Raw genomic sequence first — 19777 nt, 5'->3', positions numbered from 1 at the left:
TTTGTGAGATATGGTTCAAACATAAACAGCATTTTAAATCTTGAATAATATTCTAGTTTTGGCATGTTTGTAATACTACCATGCCATTCCTGTATAAACTGGTCTCTTAACCGTTTTTGTAGCATTGAAAAATAGTTAATATTTGGCGCTATATGGTTCCATAAATATCCATATCCTAATTGTTCTAAAAGAGTTTTAACATATTTGGGCCAGTTTGTACATCGGGGAGAATTGACATTGTTACATTGGTCTCTAAAAATATCAGTCATGATAGAATCTGGATTATTTACAAGCTTTAACCAATATTTTAGAACTCTCTCTTTACACAGTATTGAGAGAGGATACCTTCCAAGTTCCCCCAACACTGCCATATTTGGGGTTTGCATTTTTACACCGAGTATCCTTTTACAAAATTTCATATGAATTCTATCTAAGCAACTTGTATCGTATACGCCCCATACTTCAGCACAATATAATAAAAATTGGTTCAACCATACGATCAAAGAGTGTCAATTTAGTCTTAACATCAAATTTTAACCTAGAAAATAGTGAATATAGACCATTAACAGCTTTAAGTGCTTGATCAGACAGTGCCTTAATAGCTTCAGATAAAGCTCCATTACAATTAAATTTCACACCAAGATAGCAAAAAGAGTTCACAGTTTCCACTGGTGTATCATTAATGTACCATTGAAAATCAATATTCTGTTTTCTTTTTCTAAAAATACATATTTTCGTTTTATCAATATTTATCTTAAGCCCCCATTTAACAGAGTAAATATACAAGCTATCTAGCTGTGCCTGGAGACTCTTCTGGTCGGTAGTAAATAGTACCATATCGTCTGCAAACATCAACAAATAAATAGAAAGCTGTTGCAAGTCGTACTCTGTTAATGAGTTAAAATCAAGGTTTGCTGTGACGTCATTTACGAAGAGTATAAAAAGTATTGGCGAGAGTGGTTCCCCTTGTTTTAAGCCAAGCGAAACCTCGAAAAAATCTGAAACATTTGAAAAAACCTTAACACAAGCTGATACATGTTTGTATATTGACTGAAGCATTCTAACCATTTTACTACTGATACCTATTTCAAATAATTTAAACCATAGGGCATTCCTATTAACTGTATCGAACGCCTTTTCATAATCTATAAAAGCACAGTACAACGATCTATTCATAGAAATAATCTTTTGTATAATACTATGAAGAATAAAAACACAATCAGAAGTACTTCTGTTATTTCGAAAACCAAATTGCACATCAGTAAAAGCATTTTGGTGTTCACACCATTTATTCAATCTGTTTCTTAATAACAAAGAAAAAATCTTGGCCATAGTACTTATCAGTGATATTCCTCTGTAATTAGAAGGATCAGATTTATCCCCTTTTTATGTAGTGGGGACAATTATTCCTTTTGTCCATGATATGGGATATACTCCATCATGATAAATTTTATTAAAAATTTTAACCAAATATGGTGTTATAAATTGTTTGGCATCTATAATAAAAAATGCAACAACAAGATCACATCCTGGAGATTTATTCCTACTTAAAGAAGATATGGTTTTGCTTACTTCTTGTACATCAAAAGGCTTATCTAAACAATCAATATCAACAGATCGATCCCTTTCGTTTATTATTTGTACATTATCTGAAATAAAACTACTTTCAACAGGTGTATTTAGAATTTTAGAAAAATGATTTCTAAATAATGAAACATCAACATCGGGATTACTTGTTTTACTTGAATTTCTATACTTGTTTATCTTTTTCCAAAACATTTTCGGTGATTTGCGACTAAGTTCAGAAATGTTGCGCTTTTCCTTTGCAAAAAGTTGTACTTGGCTTTACGTTTTACATCACAATAATATTTACGACTCTGCAGAAATTCGACAATATTTTCAGAATTTCCACACCTCTTTACTTTCCTTTTGTTATCTAAAAATAAATTTTTAGCCCGTCTGCAATCATCATTAAACCACTCATTTCTTTTTTTAATTTTGTTTGGTTTATAATTTACAGACTTACCAAAAATCTTAAAACAGTTTTGATAAATAGTTTCAGATAACCTTTCTATATTCGAATCAATATTTTCATTATCATTCACAATATTATTCGTTAATCGATCAAAAACCTCTCGATTTTCTTCCAGTGATGCTAATAAATCCATAGACCTTCCAGAATCCCAATATATCTTATCAAATTTAATATGTTCCCTGCTATTCGAGAAAGCTGTTTTCTGACACATGATATTATATGCTATTGGACAATGATCAGAGTATTCCGTCAATTCCATAATTGTCATATCAGAAATATATTCAAAATTTCTTATATTTGTTAATAAATAATCGACTAGACTAGCCCCGTATCTCTTATTATTTAGACAATAGTAAGTACATTTTCCCGGCTCCAGACGCCCATTTACAATAAGCAGATCGTGTTCTTTACACAATGCAATCAATCTGTGCCCAAAAGAGTTAATACCTTTATCTTGTGAATTTCTAACGGGTATATCAATGTCATTATTTAGCGGTATGTTTACAAATCTGTCTAACCGTAAGTTTTCAACATAATCCTTTAATTCTGCTGTTCGACAGTTCAAGTCCCCAGCAAGAAAGATTTCCCCTTGGGAACTATATTGTAAAATATCTTCACTCAAACATTCAAAGAAGTCATATCAAACAGACACGATTGTGGATTTTATATACAGACGAGTCCTCGGCGGAATGTACGCAACACCGAAATAAATTACTTTGTCACTATTAGATTGCACACAATTCAACCTAAACCACAAAATACCGTTATTATTAATCTTGACTAATTCAACTTTACCGATCAGTGATTCCTTATAATATACTATGACTCCACCACTACAACGTTTCGCCTTTCTATTTGTTCTCGGTCGTGGACAACTGAAATACTCAAAACCTTTAATTTCAATGTTAGTAACTTTTGAGTGCCAGGTTTCCGTGAAAATTAATATTTCGAACTTAGAAATAAATTGCAAAAAATCACTGTCATTTAATTTGTTCGCTAAACCTTGTACATTCCACTGCAGAAAAGAAATGGACTGTTCATTTTCAGCCTATCCGTCACCATTCACTGTACCGGATGCGATTTCTGTATCCATGACTGCAGCCCCGTTTCCGGCGCGCTCTGCAAATGTACCGTCACTTCCGGTGCGTTGCTGATTGAGTCGTCTGCCCTTGATAATGATCTTGTCATATGACAGTATAGCGTCCATGCCATCCCGCCTAGCCTTAATGAGTTCCGGTACTAATTTGCGGCGTCTCTCTTGTATAGCTTTAGGGTACTGGTCACTAACGCGATATTCGGTGTTTTTGAGCTTTTCTGATGCAGCGTTTCTTATCATTATTTTATCTGTAAAGTTGTGAAATTTGGCAACTACGGGCCTAGTTTTCTCCGACGAGAATTTTCCGATACGATGAGCGCGATCGATTTTTATTCCATATGTATTTTCCAAACCTAGCGTGTTATTACATCAAGAAAGAGCGCACGTGTTTATTGATCTAATTATCGCTGTATAATGTCTTTTAATGTAGAAGAGTAAGTAAGTTTTGAGATTAAATATCCTAATGCTACGATTGTTCCCAAGTAGTATTATACAAGTACAAATTATTCTGAAAAATGTTAACACATTATAAATAAAGTGTCATAGGTATACTGAGCAGTGTGTAAATATCATATTTTTTGTTGTTAATCATTTTATATTTCTTATCTTATCTGTATAATGATGTATTAAGATCTACATGTTTTTGCCATTTTTTTTTCTTTTAAATATGATTCTTCCATTTTACAATTAATATTAAACTAATAGACTTTTAGCATGTTGTAATAATGAGTTTCAAATTCGCATGTTTGTATTTTTAACATATAATTTATAACCTTTTTGGGGCTTCTGGAAAATTGTTTAGAAAAATAAAACTATCTATTCACGTAGTATTGTATAATACCATAGGTGAAATAAAGTTATCTGTATGTCTGTCTGTCTATCTATAATTTTTTCAAAATGTTAAATTATGGGCTCGAATCTATCTGGAATCAAATGTTTGTGTATATTGTTCTAACATAATTTATTTATTTAAATTCAGTTGTTTGTTGTTCTGAACTTTGTCTGTACTTCAGGAAATATTGATATAGAACTGTTCTTTTATGATTTGTTATTAAGTTTAAAAAAGACTTAGAGCCGCGCATATATGACATATATTATATGTTTAAAAATGTATGAAATCTTAATGTTTTTGCTATGTTTTCATCGCATTGTTTCTTTTAAATAAATTATTTCTGTTTAAGAAAAAATTTAAATTAAACTGCATTTACGATTTGCAGCATATTGTAAATGATTACTTTCAAATGTATTAAATTCATATGTTTGTATATTTTAACATCATATATATCATTCAAATACGTTTAAACTTAGTATAAATATATAAAAATAACATGTTATAATATAAAATTATTTGATGTTTGTGTTTCTTTTTTAATTATTATTATTTAATTACCCTTCCAATGACATTTCCTTTAAAGAAATAATCATTCCTAAAAAAATTGACTCCATTGCGCACTTTACTTCCATTTCGCACCATTGCGCACTTTATCTCCATTGCGCACTATAGGCGTACCCGTGTATTCATTTGGAGTTCTTCGGTTATTTAGGTTTTGTAAGAGAAGATAAACAATCGGGCGAACGCTGGTATCTATAAAACATTTAAATCCAAGTTTTAAGTGAACAATGGTTAAGTCTTATTTGTTATTTCATTTTCAACCAAATTTAAGATGTAAATAACCCTAAATCTCTAGAAAAAAGAGGTCTGTACCCCTAGAAAACCCCTAACAGGCTTGTCTAGAGGTACGGATCCGTCCTTTAAGTATAGGATGTCTTGGGAGATTGTTGCTTCTTCGTGAAGACCGGAAAAATCAGTTGGCCAGCTGAAACTCATAACAAAATTCGGGATAAGAATCAGTTACCTGAAGTGGACAAGACTTCCAAACAAAAAGAAGATTTTGGGACACGGGGATGTATGGAAGATAAAATTTTGATGACAGGTTATCGTCAACAGCTGTCGAAGGATCAGGTTGAAGATTAGAACTTGCAAAAGTATCATCATCAAGCGTTGCTATTCGATGAAGCTGACAATGCGTCAGGAAATGCATATTATTACGATAACGACGTTCTCAAAAGAATATGGAGAAACAGGAACCAGCATGCTGTTTGGGAATAAATAAAACAAAGGCAAGGATATCGAAGTGTTCTGGTGGTCAAACATGTTTAAGGACATAAGTCAAAATATTGAACAATATGATGAATGCCAAAACGTTGCAAAAAGGACTAGCATCAAATCACCTATAGTATATGAACCAGTCGTAACAGAACTATTAAAAAAAATCTATGGATGTAGTTGGGCCTTTAAGGAGAACAAAACACGGGACTATGTACATTCTAACCATTGTGGTCGATTTGTGGATGAGGCTACAAGATACCCAGGGACTTAGATCAAAGAAAACAGCAACGTGTTTAGTAGATTTATTTAGTTGTGTTTGAATACCACAAACAATACTCAAAACAGGGATCAAACTTCAACAGCAACTCAATGAAAAACTTCTACACTGAATTTGGTATAAAAGGCATTTCATGCGCACCATGTTTGAATACCACAAACAATACTCATAGAAAAGGGATCAAACTTCAACAGCAACTCAATGAAAAATTTCTACACTGAATTTGGTATAAAAGGCATTTCATGCGCACCATATTATCCTATTGCCAATGGCAGAATTGAGAGATTTAACGGAACTTTAAACTGTATGAATATATCTGCGGATGTCTCTTGGTTATATTATAATACTTATAATATGTGTAAATGTTGAGTTCTGCCCAACCCAAGAAAGCGTGGACGGTAGCTTGCATTTCCACTACCGTCCATAGACAGGCTCAGTCAGTCTGCAACATTTTCGTCTATGTCGTGTTGGGACACCTGTGGTTTTCCACTTTTTTTATTTTAAAGTCAATGCTAAAATGCATAAGTATATCAAATAACAAGAACTATGATAAACTGTTGTTAAGTTGTGTGCTATTTTCATACCGCGAGGTGCTACGTGAAGCGATGTTGCCAACAAGGTTGCCTATCTCTAAAACTATGTTGAAGATCATATAGAATAATTTTAAGGTTAAATGTCAGAGATTACCAATTCAAAAAAGTACAGGGAACTTATTGGAAATGAGGTAAGTGTATACCTGGGAATAAGGTGGCGTCTGTGCGTTCTGATTGGTCAGTTAAGTAAACAAACCCAACAAGTGATTATTTTTTTACTGCATTTACAGTATTTCATTATACATTTTGACAAAATTTGCTACATTTTATGTGTATTGTAAAAAGTTTCATCAAATGAATTTCTCCCGCCATGACAGCGATGTAAACAGGAGGTCATCTCATTCACGCGAAAATTACTTTATTAAAGTATCACTTAGCCTGGCTCCCTGGCTGCATGGTTATTTTTATATAAATACTGGAAACATTTTATAAACAAATTTTACGCCTGTAAAATAGCACAATTTTATCTGATGGCTGAACCTTACAGCCTGGTGAAAGTTGGCCAATATAACCCTAGAATAACCGTGTAAACTGTTAACTACTGAGAACCCTATCAATTCTGAGGCAATTAACTATCAAATGTAATGACAAGTTCTCCTTACCAATTTGATAAGGGTCATTTGAGATCAGATGTTGTTATTTTCTAGAAGAGTATGATACTGAGCCCATTCATGATTCAACAGTTTACTAGTAAATGTAAGTGTGAAATATTGTATGTGGATAATTATTTGGAGATAACATTTACTCAGGATCTTTTTTATTATGAATTTTTAGGTTTTATTAAATGTTAAATATGAAAACTCTAACTACAGAAAGTGTTTGCTGTTGTGGTAAAATTAACCCTTACATCAAAAAAGTTCAAGTGTATTTTGTGTAGAGAAATGAAAGAAAACAGAAAAGAAAGACAGCGCTTGTTTCATGGTCAAGAAAAAAACAGACTTGTACTGGTACATAATTGAGCGATTTTTGGGTTATTAATGAGCTAATGGCAATACACTGGCAACATAGAACAGCTGATAACAAACGACCAATACACTAGCAATAGGAGGGAATTCAGACGAACCAGTGTCAAGTCAGTGTATTTCAAGATTGATGTCAAATTTATCTGACAAAAACTGGTATTTAGTTTCTGGTATAAAACTGACAAAAACAGGGTAACAAACTGACAATATCTTGGTTACTACCATTGTATTGTCAGTGTATTACCCTATGCCATTTAGACTATTACCAGAATTGTTCAGTTATTGCCAGATATCTGACATCACTCTGGAAATACAATGACATTATATTGGTTTGTCCAAAATCTCTCCTATTGCTAGTGTGTTGGTCGTTTATTATCAGCTGTTCTCTGTTGTCAGTGTATTACCATACTTTCTTCAGTTAAATGCCAGTTTTGCAGTCTGTCCATTGGCATATGTGTCTTAAACTGCGTTAATAAAGTGTACTGAAATTAAAAATATTTCATTCATGCATGATTTAATAGTGTTTTGCATATAGTGTGTTTTTAGTTACTTGTCAGTTTAATGCCAGATTATTGTATGCTGTTACCAGGTCTGGTACTACACTGATAATAAACTCAATACACACTGTGATAACTGGTGATAACAGAATAACAAGCTGGAAATTAGTTGAAAATACACTGGGAATACAATGGTAAAACACTGACAAAAAACTGGATTTACACTGAAAATGTACACAATTTTGGTAAGGGATGTACGTTGCTTCAGGTACATGAAGTGACTCAACAATAATGGTACATTGTGTGCTGTCATAATGGAAAAAAATCAAATGCAAATGGGGCAATTTCAAAAGTTAAGTTGACAGTTGGTCAACAGAATAAAACATAATTTCCTTTTAAATATTCTTTTACAACATGCTCTTGGTTTGGTCTTATTTGTTCATATTTTAAAACTTTCAATTATAGCTTCATCCATTTCATCATTAAAAGTGGTTTAAAATTATTTAATTCTTGATCTAAAGATCATAAATCCTCTGATAAATATGTAAAAGCACATTCCCATTGTCTGATAAGCCAATACAAGCTGAGGGCAGGCCATAAATCGGTAAATTAGGTGCGGCTCATTAAATGATGGTTAGCACATGAAACCCTTAGGTAACATGTCACAGTAATAGCACTGAAAGAAATTAATGGGAATTTGTCCCACAAATTTGTGAGACACTGGTAGCCAACTTGCACCAGTCCCTATGTTCGGAGCCAGGGGCAGTAAAAAATCTCAATGTAGAAACAACCTTCTGGAGTTACTTCCCTCTTAATGAAGAAAACTGATATATGTAAATAAGAACAAACATAGGGACGGGAGCCAGTCTAAGTATCACTATTCATATGTTTTTCGCCCGATATTTTGGTGGAACTAAGATAGTACAAGCCATAATGTTATAATGGAAGTCTATGGGAAAACAATTGGTGTTCTCTAACCTATATTAGAGCTAAAGTGTGCCTTTTTTTGAAAGCCATTACTGGTAATTTGAATGGTCACAGATCTGTTGTAGATGATGTATCAAGACGTTTTCGTACAAAAATAAGCGTGAAATTTAAATATATTTTACATTTTGGCCTTTTTGTTTGACAGGTCTGCCCATTTCCATCTGACTTTTTTTTGGCCAAAAAGGCTTATTTCTATCTCTGTATTGTCAGAGAATGATCAAAACTTAAAGACTTTATTTCTATTTTTTTTACGGAATGAATCATATTTCAGCTTCCAAACAAAAGCCTATGCTGATAACTTAAATTTTCGCGAAAAGTTTCAAAATGACGACAGGGTCTGAATGTGGGCCTGTAAATCGACATGGGGTGGGGGGGGCGAGGGTGACCTTAGTAAACTGTCTTTATCTTTTTATCTTTCTTAAAACTGAACATTTCTTAATGAAACAATTAGGTCAGAGACCACCAATTCAAAAAAGTATAGGGAACTTGTTGGGGATGAGATACGTGTATACCTGAGAATAAGATAGCGTTTGTGCGTTCTGATTGTTCAGTCATGTAAACAAACCCAATAAGTGATTTTTTTTCAAAATGGGACATTTTCATTGCATTAACAGTATGAAATAGAAAAGTGGAAACTTCACAAGTCGCTCAACATGACGAAAAACGAAAATGTTGCAGGCTCGGTTTGATTGAACCTGTTCATGGACGATAGTGGAAATGCATGCTACCATCCACGAAAATTACTTTATTAAAGTATCACTATTCACATGTTTTTCATCCGGTATTTTGCTGAAACTTAGCTGAAACTTAGACATTTCTTGAAAAAAATGTGATTGGATATACATGTTTCGATTATAGAAGGCCGTATACGCCAAAATGTTATAATGGAAGTCTATGGGAAAACAATTGGTGTTCTCTAAGCTATAATATGTTGATAGATTGGAAGCAACGATATGTACTAGAGTTGTACGGAGTATACAGCTCAGACAGCTTGGCCGAGAGATAGCTGAGTTTCCTTTCATATATACGAGACTTACGTTGGCCTTGGTCCAGTTCTGCGGGATGTCAATAGATGATAAGGATTTCTGAAAGAAAACGGTTATGACATCTGCAATTTCATGTCTCAGCTCCTTTACTACACTAGTCTAATCAGATCGTATCTAATGGATTTGTTGGTTTTAAGATTACAAAGATTTGCTGACAGAGATGTCAGCCATCTAGGGATGGTGTTTTAGAGGGTTTAGGTATCTTGGCGTCTGAATACATGTTTGTTTCATTGAAATATGTACACTATATATATATATATAGTGAGGATTTGCGAGAGAAAACTGATTGAAACACTTTATCAGTTTGTTGGCCTTGTTTTTGTTGTTAATTTTTAGACATCCTTATATTTGGTCTTTCAGTGGGAGACACTTCGTTAGGTTGTGAAGTTTCCACTTTTCTTTATTTTTTTAATTAGTGCGTATAGTTTTTAGAAGAAATATACATTGTGAGTCGACTGTTCCATCAGAATCAGCAATGCCCATCAAGATGTGTGGTGGAGCTTTAGTTTTAAATAAGGCTTAATTTAATTTTACCGCAACGTAAATAAGAAACACAATATTAATACTTTTAAACTTTAATTTCCTGCAATATTTCACAATCCAAAGTATGAAATTTAAATCCACATTTTCTAGCTATAATGTAATATCAAAACATTCCATAAAAGTTCTCAAACTTAATTTTTACTCTGTCTTTTTATAAGAAATATAAACCACCTGACCAAAAATTACCCTTTTCTCGTGTTTTATAGCCAATCTGGTGCCAAAGCTTATGTAAGAATTAAGGAGCAAACAGTTAGAACATATTAATGATACAACGTAAATATAAGTTCTAAGAACAAATACAGAACAATGGACGGAGAAATACTGAGCATAAATAAGATATTAGTGTATTGTCTATTCATGATATCTTCACGACAAGATGTAGAGACTGCTGAAATTCATCGAGGCTTTTAAAAATAAAATAAATAAGTGGAAACTTCACAGGTCGCTCAACACGACAAATAATTTATATTGATTGAGCCTATTCATGGACGATAGTTGAAATCCATGCTACCGTCCACGCCCTATAGCCCCGGGTTGAGCAGAACAGAACATTTACATATGCTTAAAGTACAAAAAGCAATTTAGAGACATCGCAGATGTATTCAAACAGCGATGAACATGGAACCTTCAATGATACACGGGTTGTGGCAAGTCTGATTGATGTTGTCATGTCGTGTTGGACGACATGTGGTTTTTCACATTTTTCTATTTTACTGCCTGTAGGAATTATAGTCAAAATTTAACTGTAATTTATTATTTGAAAGTGATTACATTTTGACCTTTTGGTACATTTTACTCTGTCATGATTTACATTTTGGTTTGGTAATGTTTTATCATGTGGGCCTGGGTACATTTTAGTTTGGTAATGTTTTGACCTGCATACGCCTGGAATTTCTAAATTCTAGTTTTATTTTCGTCATGATTGTTTTCTGGTCAAGATGTTACCTTCGCACTTGTGATAATGTGTTTCTTCTTCAAAAAAATAACACTCAGATTATAATATAATTTCTTCGTAATGAAATTCAAAGCATGTAAGAGTGAGTTAAAGTGCAACATCCTGAAACAAAATTCACTGATAACCTTCGTTTTGAATTGTATTTTTTTAGTGTATGTTATGTGCGTGGTTCCAGGAATGTTCATTGTATTTGTAAAACTTTGGGTTTTATGAGTGTAGTCTCCGGTGTTGAAAACACAATTTTTATGACGCAATTTGCGGGAAAAATGGAAACGGCTGGATCGGTGTCAAAAGTAAGATATAGAGTTGTCCACTGCAATGTTTTTTTGTTTTTTTTTTAAACATTTTAATCTGGGTGACGATTTGAGTAACACCTTTCTTTGGAAAACAGCAGTAGTGTCAACCGTTTACCTGATATTTGTTGTTGTTGACCTATAATATTTTACATAAGTTGCGGATAGGTTAAATTTCGGACAAATTTTTGATGACAGTTTAACAGGTCCCAGAAAAGTCACAAATTAGCTATATAGCTAAATCTAGCTAGAAGTAGCTATAAAACCAATACCAATATGGCAAAATGTGTCAAAATAAGATGCAAAATGGTCATAATCCTGTCCAAAAGGAGGGGCCTCTGTGGCCGAGTGGTTATAGTCGTTGACGTCAAACCATTTGCCCCTCATCGATGTGGGTTCGAAACCTCATTTGGGGCGTAGAATTCTTCACGTGAGGAAGCCATCCAGCTGGCTTACGGAAGGTCGGTGGTTCTATCAAGGTGCCCGCTCATGATGAAATTGTGCACGGAGGGGCACTTGGCGTCTTCCTCCACCATTAAAGCTGGAAAGTCGCCATATGACCTAAAATTGTGTCAGTGCGACGTTAAACCCAGCAAAATAAAATAAATAACAGTCCAAAAGGTTTGTAAGATGAAAGACAATGACATAAAACCAAGATATTTGTAGTTACATTTTCAATAACTGCGGCAGTATTTTGCGATAAATCATTACTGAATTTTTCACTTGTGATAATCATCGTGTATATGGCAAATTTATAAATGACTAATCGCATAAATTCGCAACATGTATTGAAACTGAAACTGCATAGATCTCCATTCTTTGCGATTGTCTTTTGTCTCATACTCCACTTAAATTGCATAATAACTATTTTATGTTTAATATTCACATATTTTGAACAATTGTTATTGGTTTTATAGCTAGAAATAGCTATATATAGCTAGATTTAGCTATATAGCTAATTTGTGACTTTTCTGGGACCTGTTTAAATGGGCATAATATTGTAGTCTATATAATTAGACGTGAAAAAGTTGGCATTTGACGTTCAACAGATCCCCCAGAAAAGTCACAAATTAGCTGTATATCTAAATCTGGCTATATGTATAGAAATAGTAACAGTGCTCTAGGTAATTTTTTGACCCAGGTGGTAATTGCCAGTTTTTTAAGTGGGGGGTATGAAAAAGTTGGGGGTAAATAGGAATTTTAGGGTGAAAAGAAGACATTTAGTTGTAACAATTTTATTTTGTTATTTGTATATTTATGCAGTGTTTTTTTTTTAAAGTCAATTTTGGGCTGAAGTAGGGCCCCAATGCCAATGGCATATAGCATGTTTCTTTCCCAATTTCAAAGCTAAAATTTCCAAAGTTAAATTCTTCTTACTTTTTTCAACTTTTTCAAACAATACTGTACCTACTAAACATTGAAACACAAGACAATATGCCTACTTAATGCATAAAAATTTTATGACAATTTTTTGTCGAGCCCGCTTGCGGAAGCGAAGACATAGTTGTCCAAATGGCTGTTCGGTGTATGTGCGTGCGTCAGTATGTGCGTCCGTCCGGATTTGTTTGTCCGGACCATAACTTTGACATGCATGGAGCAATCTTGTTTATATTAGGCATGAATGTTAACCTCAGTGAGACGGAGTGTCATGCGCAAATCCCAGGTTCCTATCTCAAAGGTCAAGGTCACACTTAGAGGTCAAAGGTCAAATTCAATAACGACTGTCCGGAGCATTGCTTCTTCATGCATGGAGGGATTTTGATGAAACTTGGCACAATTGTTCAGCGTTATGAGACGGAGTGTCATGCACAAGAATCAGGTCCCTAGGTCTAAGGTCAAGGTCACACTTAGAGGTCAAAGGATACAAGAATGACTTTGTCCGGAGCATTTCTTTTTCATGCATAGAGGGATTTTGATGTAACTTGGCACAATTTTTCACCATTATGAGACGGAGTGTCATGCGCAAGAACCTAGAATTACTTCCCTTTGTTTTTACTATAAACAGCTTATATTGTAACTTTTTTAATACTGGTCGTAGGGAAAAATCAGGACCACTTTTCTGTAGTACAACATGCATGTTACATCCAATTTTGAGGTGTATTTTGACCTATCTCTACTGGTAAGGATTTTTGTGTAGATTCATTTTTTTTTTTTTTTTTTTTTTTTTTTTTAAGATTTACTTCCCTTTGTTGTTACTACAAATAATTTATATTGTAACTTTTTGCAATCTTTTTTTTTATTTCGCTGTCCACATTGAGTACTTTTAACCACGGGAATGATGACTTCTGACTTCCAATTGTAGATTTTTATACTGATAAATAAGTCCTTTTACCTTTATAAATATATTATCAATTTGTTCATGTAAAATAGGTTAGACAGCAGCCTTTGTGGACATCTTTAAAGTTTTGGATCATTTGAAGCCATGCTCAGGATAATCTTACACCCGATCACGCCAAGCTCGTTTTCAGTATGTTCTAAAAAATGTAGCCGAACGGGCGCAAACTGTGTGGCAATGGAACAGACGTTCTACAGTCTGTCTAAGAACTTTATGGACTGGCTCGGACGGGGTTGAACGGGAATGGTGGTCCAGAACTTTGAGCCTACTCAAAAATTTCTGCCTATCATTCAGTTCTACAGTTAGACGGACTGACAACGTACTTGAAACGAGATGGACATACTAAGAACTGAACCGCCGTACTTCGATCGTACTAGAAACGTGGTATGACATAATGCGATCAGGCGTCAAATCAAGTACGTGTGCACACCGGCCGGATCCGTTTGTAGCTCGTTTAACCCATTCATAGAAAGACTTAACTCAACCGCATTACATTCTCATTGCGTCGTTATTCCGTCTGAATACGATCAAAATAAAATACTAAGTTTGCAATACGTTTCTAAATAGTTCTAAGAGTTTGCAATACGTTCTCAGTACGCTCCGCATGTTTTTAGTATGTTTTTTCACAGTTCCTACAACGTCGATCCCGTCTGCAGTACAATTTCAAAAGTTAGGATATAAATACATGCCGATGCCTTACAGGTTCAAGATTTGGGCACAAGGTTTAGCCAAGTTTATGCCTTTGCTTTTTGTACCCCCCGACAACAAAGTTGTAAGGGGGGGGTATACTGGTTTCAGGTTGTCTGTCTGTCTGTCCGTCTGTCTGTCTGTCCGTAGACGCAATCTTGTGCGCACCATCTCTCCTTATCCCCTTGACAGAATTTAATGAAACTTCACACAAGTGATCAGTACCAACAGTAGTTGTGCATGGGGCATGTTAGGTTCTTTTAGAAAATTTTTTTGCAGAGTTATGGGACTTTGTTTTTTTGTTACTATACGATATACATAGACACAATCTTGTGCACACCATCTCTCCTCATCCCCTTGACACAATTTAATGAAACTTCACACAAGTGATCAGTACCAACAGTAGTTGTGCATGGGGCATGTTAGGTTCTTTTAGAAAAAAAATTTGCAGAGTTATGGGACTTTGTTATTTTGTTACTATACTATATACATAGACACAATCTTGTGCGCACCATCTCTCCTCATCCCCTTGACGCAATTTAATGAAACTTCACACAAGTGATCAGTAACAACAGCAGTTGTGCATGGGGCATGTTAGGTTCTTTCAGAAAAAAAAATTTGCAGAGTTATGGGACTTTGTTTTTTTGTTACTATACTATATACATTGACACAATCTTGTGCGCACCATCTCTCCTCATCCCCTTGACACAATTTAATGAAACTTCACACAAGTGATCAGTAACAACAGTAGTTGTGCATGGGGCATGTTAGGTTCTTTCAGCGACAAAAATTGCAGAGTTATGGGACTTTGTTTCTTGTTAACATACTATGTACATACAGTCTGCATATGCAATCTTGTGCGTGCCTAATCTACCAAACCCTTACACACAATTTAATGAAACTTCACACAAGTGATCAGTACCAACCCTAGTTGTGCATGGTGCATGTTACATTCTTTTAGATAAATATTCTGCATAGTTATGGGACTTTGTTTTTTGTTACTATACTGTATACATACAGTCTATATACATACAGTCCACATAATTATGCAATCTTGTGTGCGTCAAATTGCAATGTACTGTGTCAGTGCATGCGGGGGGTACATTCATCACCTTTAGTGATAGCTCTAGTTTCTTCTGTGGTTTCTGACTGTCCTCCTTCATCCTCGGACTTGGAGACAGAGTCGTCAAAAGGTGTAGGGAATAAATTACGACGCTCATCCTCTCGACTTTCACATTCAGGGGCTGATTCAGGAGACTCTGTATCGGCTTCTGTGAGACATTGTTCTTTTACTGCTTTAACACTTTACACCCTGTCTCTGTTTGGCTTCACTTTTCTTTGTAGTCATATTGATACTTGCCTATTGATGTGGATTTTTTTTTGTGTCTTGAGAGGTTGAAGAGAAAAATGAGAATGAGAACTGGGCGAAACGTTATGGCTTTTACTAGCCATCAAACCAGAAGGTGATTGCAATTTATGTTCTGAACATACTAGGGAAAGATGAGGATGTAATCAGAACGAGTTAAACTGTCTGTGAATGAGTTGGTCGAGTTAACAACTAGTTAGAACATATTTCGACGTACTCAGAATGAAGTAGGACTAGTTACGAACTTCTTTAATCTGACTACATACGGACTTGGACTGTCTACAAACGGTTTCCACATGAGGTGAACGGGCATTTTTTTCCGAGCTGAACTTACTGTTAACGGACTTCAGATGGGATAAAGACACGATGGACATATCGAGAACTGTTTAAGAACTAACTACATCGCATTATGAATATTTTCCGGCCAAAGTACAAATGTTCTAGCCAGATCGCAGCCCGTTTTACAATATTTTAGGACGGGTTGGGATGTTTTGAGAACTAGTTTGGTGTGATGGGGGCTTTAACAACACACAGATGCTTGCAAAATTTCTTAAGCGTCTCTGCGACCTAAGACTGGTTTACATATTTCACATTTCAGGTTTTGATTTTTCCAAAAAATTCTCTCATATTGAGTTTTGTTCACTAATGAAATCACACAAAATGTTGGAAAAACCAACTCTTCTAATTTTCAGTGACATGACTGTTTGCACTCGGGCAAAAATTAAATACATGATTCTGCCAGAAATTGTATATTTTTGTAAAAAAAAAAAAAAAATATCTTTTAGCTCACTTTTAGCTTGACTATTCGAAGAATATTCTAGCTATTCTACTCACCCTGGCATGGGCATCGGCGTCGCACTTTGGTTAGTTTTGCATGCAAGTACATACAGCTATCACTTAAATGCATATATAGCTTTGAAACTTATTTTTTCCTTTTCTAGATCAATTACCAACCTCACTTGGTCAAGTTCCATAACTCTGACTTGTATTTTGAGCAAATTATGCTCCCATTTGGACTTAGAAATTCCTGGTTAAAGTTTTACATGCAAGTTACTATCTCCAAACTCTGACCTGCATTTTGGCCAAATTATGTCCCCATTAGAAATTCCTGGTTAAGTTTTACGTGCAAGTATTTACAGCTGCTATTACTAAAAGGCATATAGATTTGAAACTTATTTTTTCTAGATCAATTACCAACCCCACTTGGTCAAGTCCCATAAATGTATTTTGGGCAAACTATGCCCCCTTTGGACTTAGTAACTTGCATTTACATCTCCAAAACTAATGCAGATATTGAATTGAAACTTCCACTACTGCATGCACATGCCATTAAAAGGGTCATGAAATTAGCCTTATTTTTTTCAAACGTTTTAACAGGTCACCATTAAAATTAACCCATTACTTCTTACTATTTAATGGGATTTTCATGACCATAGTTTTAATGCCATACATTAAAAAGCCATGAAATAAGTGCATTAAAACCCTGGTAAAATATACCTTGTTAAAATGACTTTGATGGCCATGAAAAGCTGCTTAAAATAAACCATTAAAATAAGTTAACAGGTTCCTTAAAACTCCATGAAAATTTTTAATTGGCATGAAGTTAATGTGCCATTAAAAAATACCCCTTAATTCCACATTAATTAGTAAGAACTAATGGGGCCATTAATTATGCCCCCGAAGGGAGGCATATAGTTTTTGAACCGTCTGTCAGTCTGTCGATCTGTCTGTCCGCAATTTTCGTGTCCGGTCCATATCTTTGTCATCGATGGATGGATTTTCAAATAACTTGGCATGAATGTGTACCACAGTAAGACGACGTGTCACGCGCAAGACCCAGGTCCGTAGCTCAAAGGTCAAGGTCACACTTAGACGTTAAAGGTCATTTTTCATGATAGTGCATTCGTGTCCGGTCCATATCTTTGTCATCCATGGATGGATTTTCAAATAACTTGGCATGAATGTGTACCACAGTAAGACGACGTGTCGCGCGCAAGACCCAGGTCCGTAGCTCAAAGGTCAAGGTCACACTTAGACGTTAAAGGTCATATTTCATGATAGTGCATTGATGGGCGTGTCCGGTCCATATCTTTGTCATTCATGCATGGATTTTAAAATTATTGGGCATGAATGTGTACCACAGTAAGACGACATGTCGCGCGCAAGACCCAGGTCCGTAGGTCAAAGGTCCTAAACTCTAACATCGGCCATAACTATTCATTCAAAGTGCCATCGGGGGCATGTGTCATCCTATGGAGACAGCTCTTGTTTTTTAGACTGGGGTATGTCGTTGGTCGGGCGGGCGGGCGGGTGGGGGGATGGGCGGGCGGCGGCGTCGAACTGGTGTTTCCGGTCAATAACTTTTGTTTCGGTCAAGATATTTGAATAAAACTTGGTATGTATGTAGCTTATATCAAGACAAAGGCTGGGATTGATTTTGGGGTTTCTGGGGTCAAGGTCAAGGTCACTGTTACTTAAAATAGAAAAAGGGTTTCCGGTCAATAACTTAACTTAGGAATGAGCTATCATGATGAAACTTGGTGTATAGAAAACTTATATAAAGTTGTAGCTTGGGATTGATTTTGGGGTTTCTGGGATCAAGGTCAAGGTCATTGTTACTAAAAATAGGGTTAGGTTTGGGTTAGGGTTGTGCTTTAAAGTGGTGCACTGTGATTCAGTATACTTTTTTATTCTTATGAAAAGTGTTGAAAACCTGGTTTCGTGGCATTGCCGCGTTTCTTGTTTAATACTCTGTTAATGGCCGTTAATTATTAAAAAATTGATTAATGGTCTCATTAAATATGCCAGATTCAATTTTAATGGGTTCGTAATATTTTAATGGTATATCAAATTAAGGGCCATGAAAATTTGCCATCAGAATTAGACATCTTAAGATAATCATCTTCATATTTATATTTGCCGTATTGATTTAAACTATGTATTACTACACGTGTAATAGTATCCATACATGTGTACTGTTTTGTAAAATGCTAGAAGAATATTTGTTTCTTCTTTTTTTCTCTCATTATTTTGTAATGTAAACATATGTAACAGCCTCGTACATGTTGTCATATTGTATCCTTATTCTGTCATATGTTCATATGAAATGAGAAAATAAATGGATATTGTACTATATTGTGTTGTACTGAGAGGGGTTTACAGGTACCGGTTTAATAGATCAGGTGACCATGTGGGTAGTTTTAACTATTCAACATTATAATATTGACAAACATTCTGACCAAGTTTTTATTGGTACAGACATGAGGCATCAGGATAATGGTGTATTCAAAAAGCAACTGTCAACGCACAGTGGGCAATCACAACTTAGCTCTACTTCAGTACTTTGTGCTCAGGAGCATGCACTTAAACAGCTAAGAGCAAATGTTTGAGGGATTGCATCACAAGTAGATTCCCCCTTCCCGAATCAAGCGTACCACACTCTTTGATTCATTGGAAGGAAGAAGCGATTGATCTGCCCATGCCCCAGATGAATTTAAATCAGACTGTAAATCTTCACAATCATATGTACTGTTCACTTCTCTATAAACCTTAGTTTCTACTCAAGGACTGGAAAATTAATTTGAAAATCTAAACTGGTCTGAACACATTTTATAATGTAAATTCCATACCCCACCCATTTTCTTATACAAATGCAGATTATTTGGACAGGAAAAACAAAAAAAAAAACAGAAAAAGTGGCATGCATCAATACATATTTACCCTTACCAAAATAATGTAGATTGATGTTATCAAATAAATTAATATGTTTCCATCCGACTTTCATTTAAATAAATCTGATTATTTGTAGGGACACAATTTGGCAAACATTTGCAAAAAATGGCGTAACTGCATCAAGGGGAAATAACTTTAATGCAACTAAATATAACATCATGATATATTATAGATGATGTGTGCGTAGTATGTATTTATTGTGATTAAAGTCCATTTTAGAACAATATGGGACTAGAATTATAAGCATTCAATGGGAGTGCAAG

General features: G+C 34.9%; 1 protein-coding gene across 1 annotated transcript in view; it reads left to right on the top strand.

Annotated features, from left to right (window-relative positions):
* The first annotated feature begins 11286 nt into the window (after nucleotides 1–11286).
* The window catches only part of LOC123551158 (origin recognition complex subunit 3-like), a 106871-nt gene continuing 98380 nt past the window's right edge, over nucleotides 11287–19777 (top strand). The window contains exon 1 of the mRNA XM_045339880.2: nucleotides 11287–11394. Coding sequence (XP_045195815.2) covers nucleotides 11311–11394 — 84 coding nt within the window. The 5' untranslated portion in view covers nucleotides 11287–11310. The remainder of the gene's footprint in view (nucleotides 11395–19777) is intronic.

The sequence above is a fragment of the Mercenaria mercenaria genome, chromosome 4 (genome assembly GCF_021730395.1).
Source record: "Mercenaria mercenaria strain notata chromosome 4, MADL_Memer_1, whole genome shotgun sequence".
In the NCBI taxonomy this organism is placed as follows: Eukaryota; Metazoa; Mollusca; class Bivalvia; order Venerida; family Veneridae; genus Mercenaria; species Mercenaria mercenaria.
This window is presented reverse-complemented; position numbering and strand designations above follow the sequence as displayed.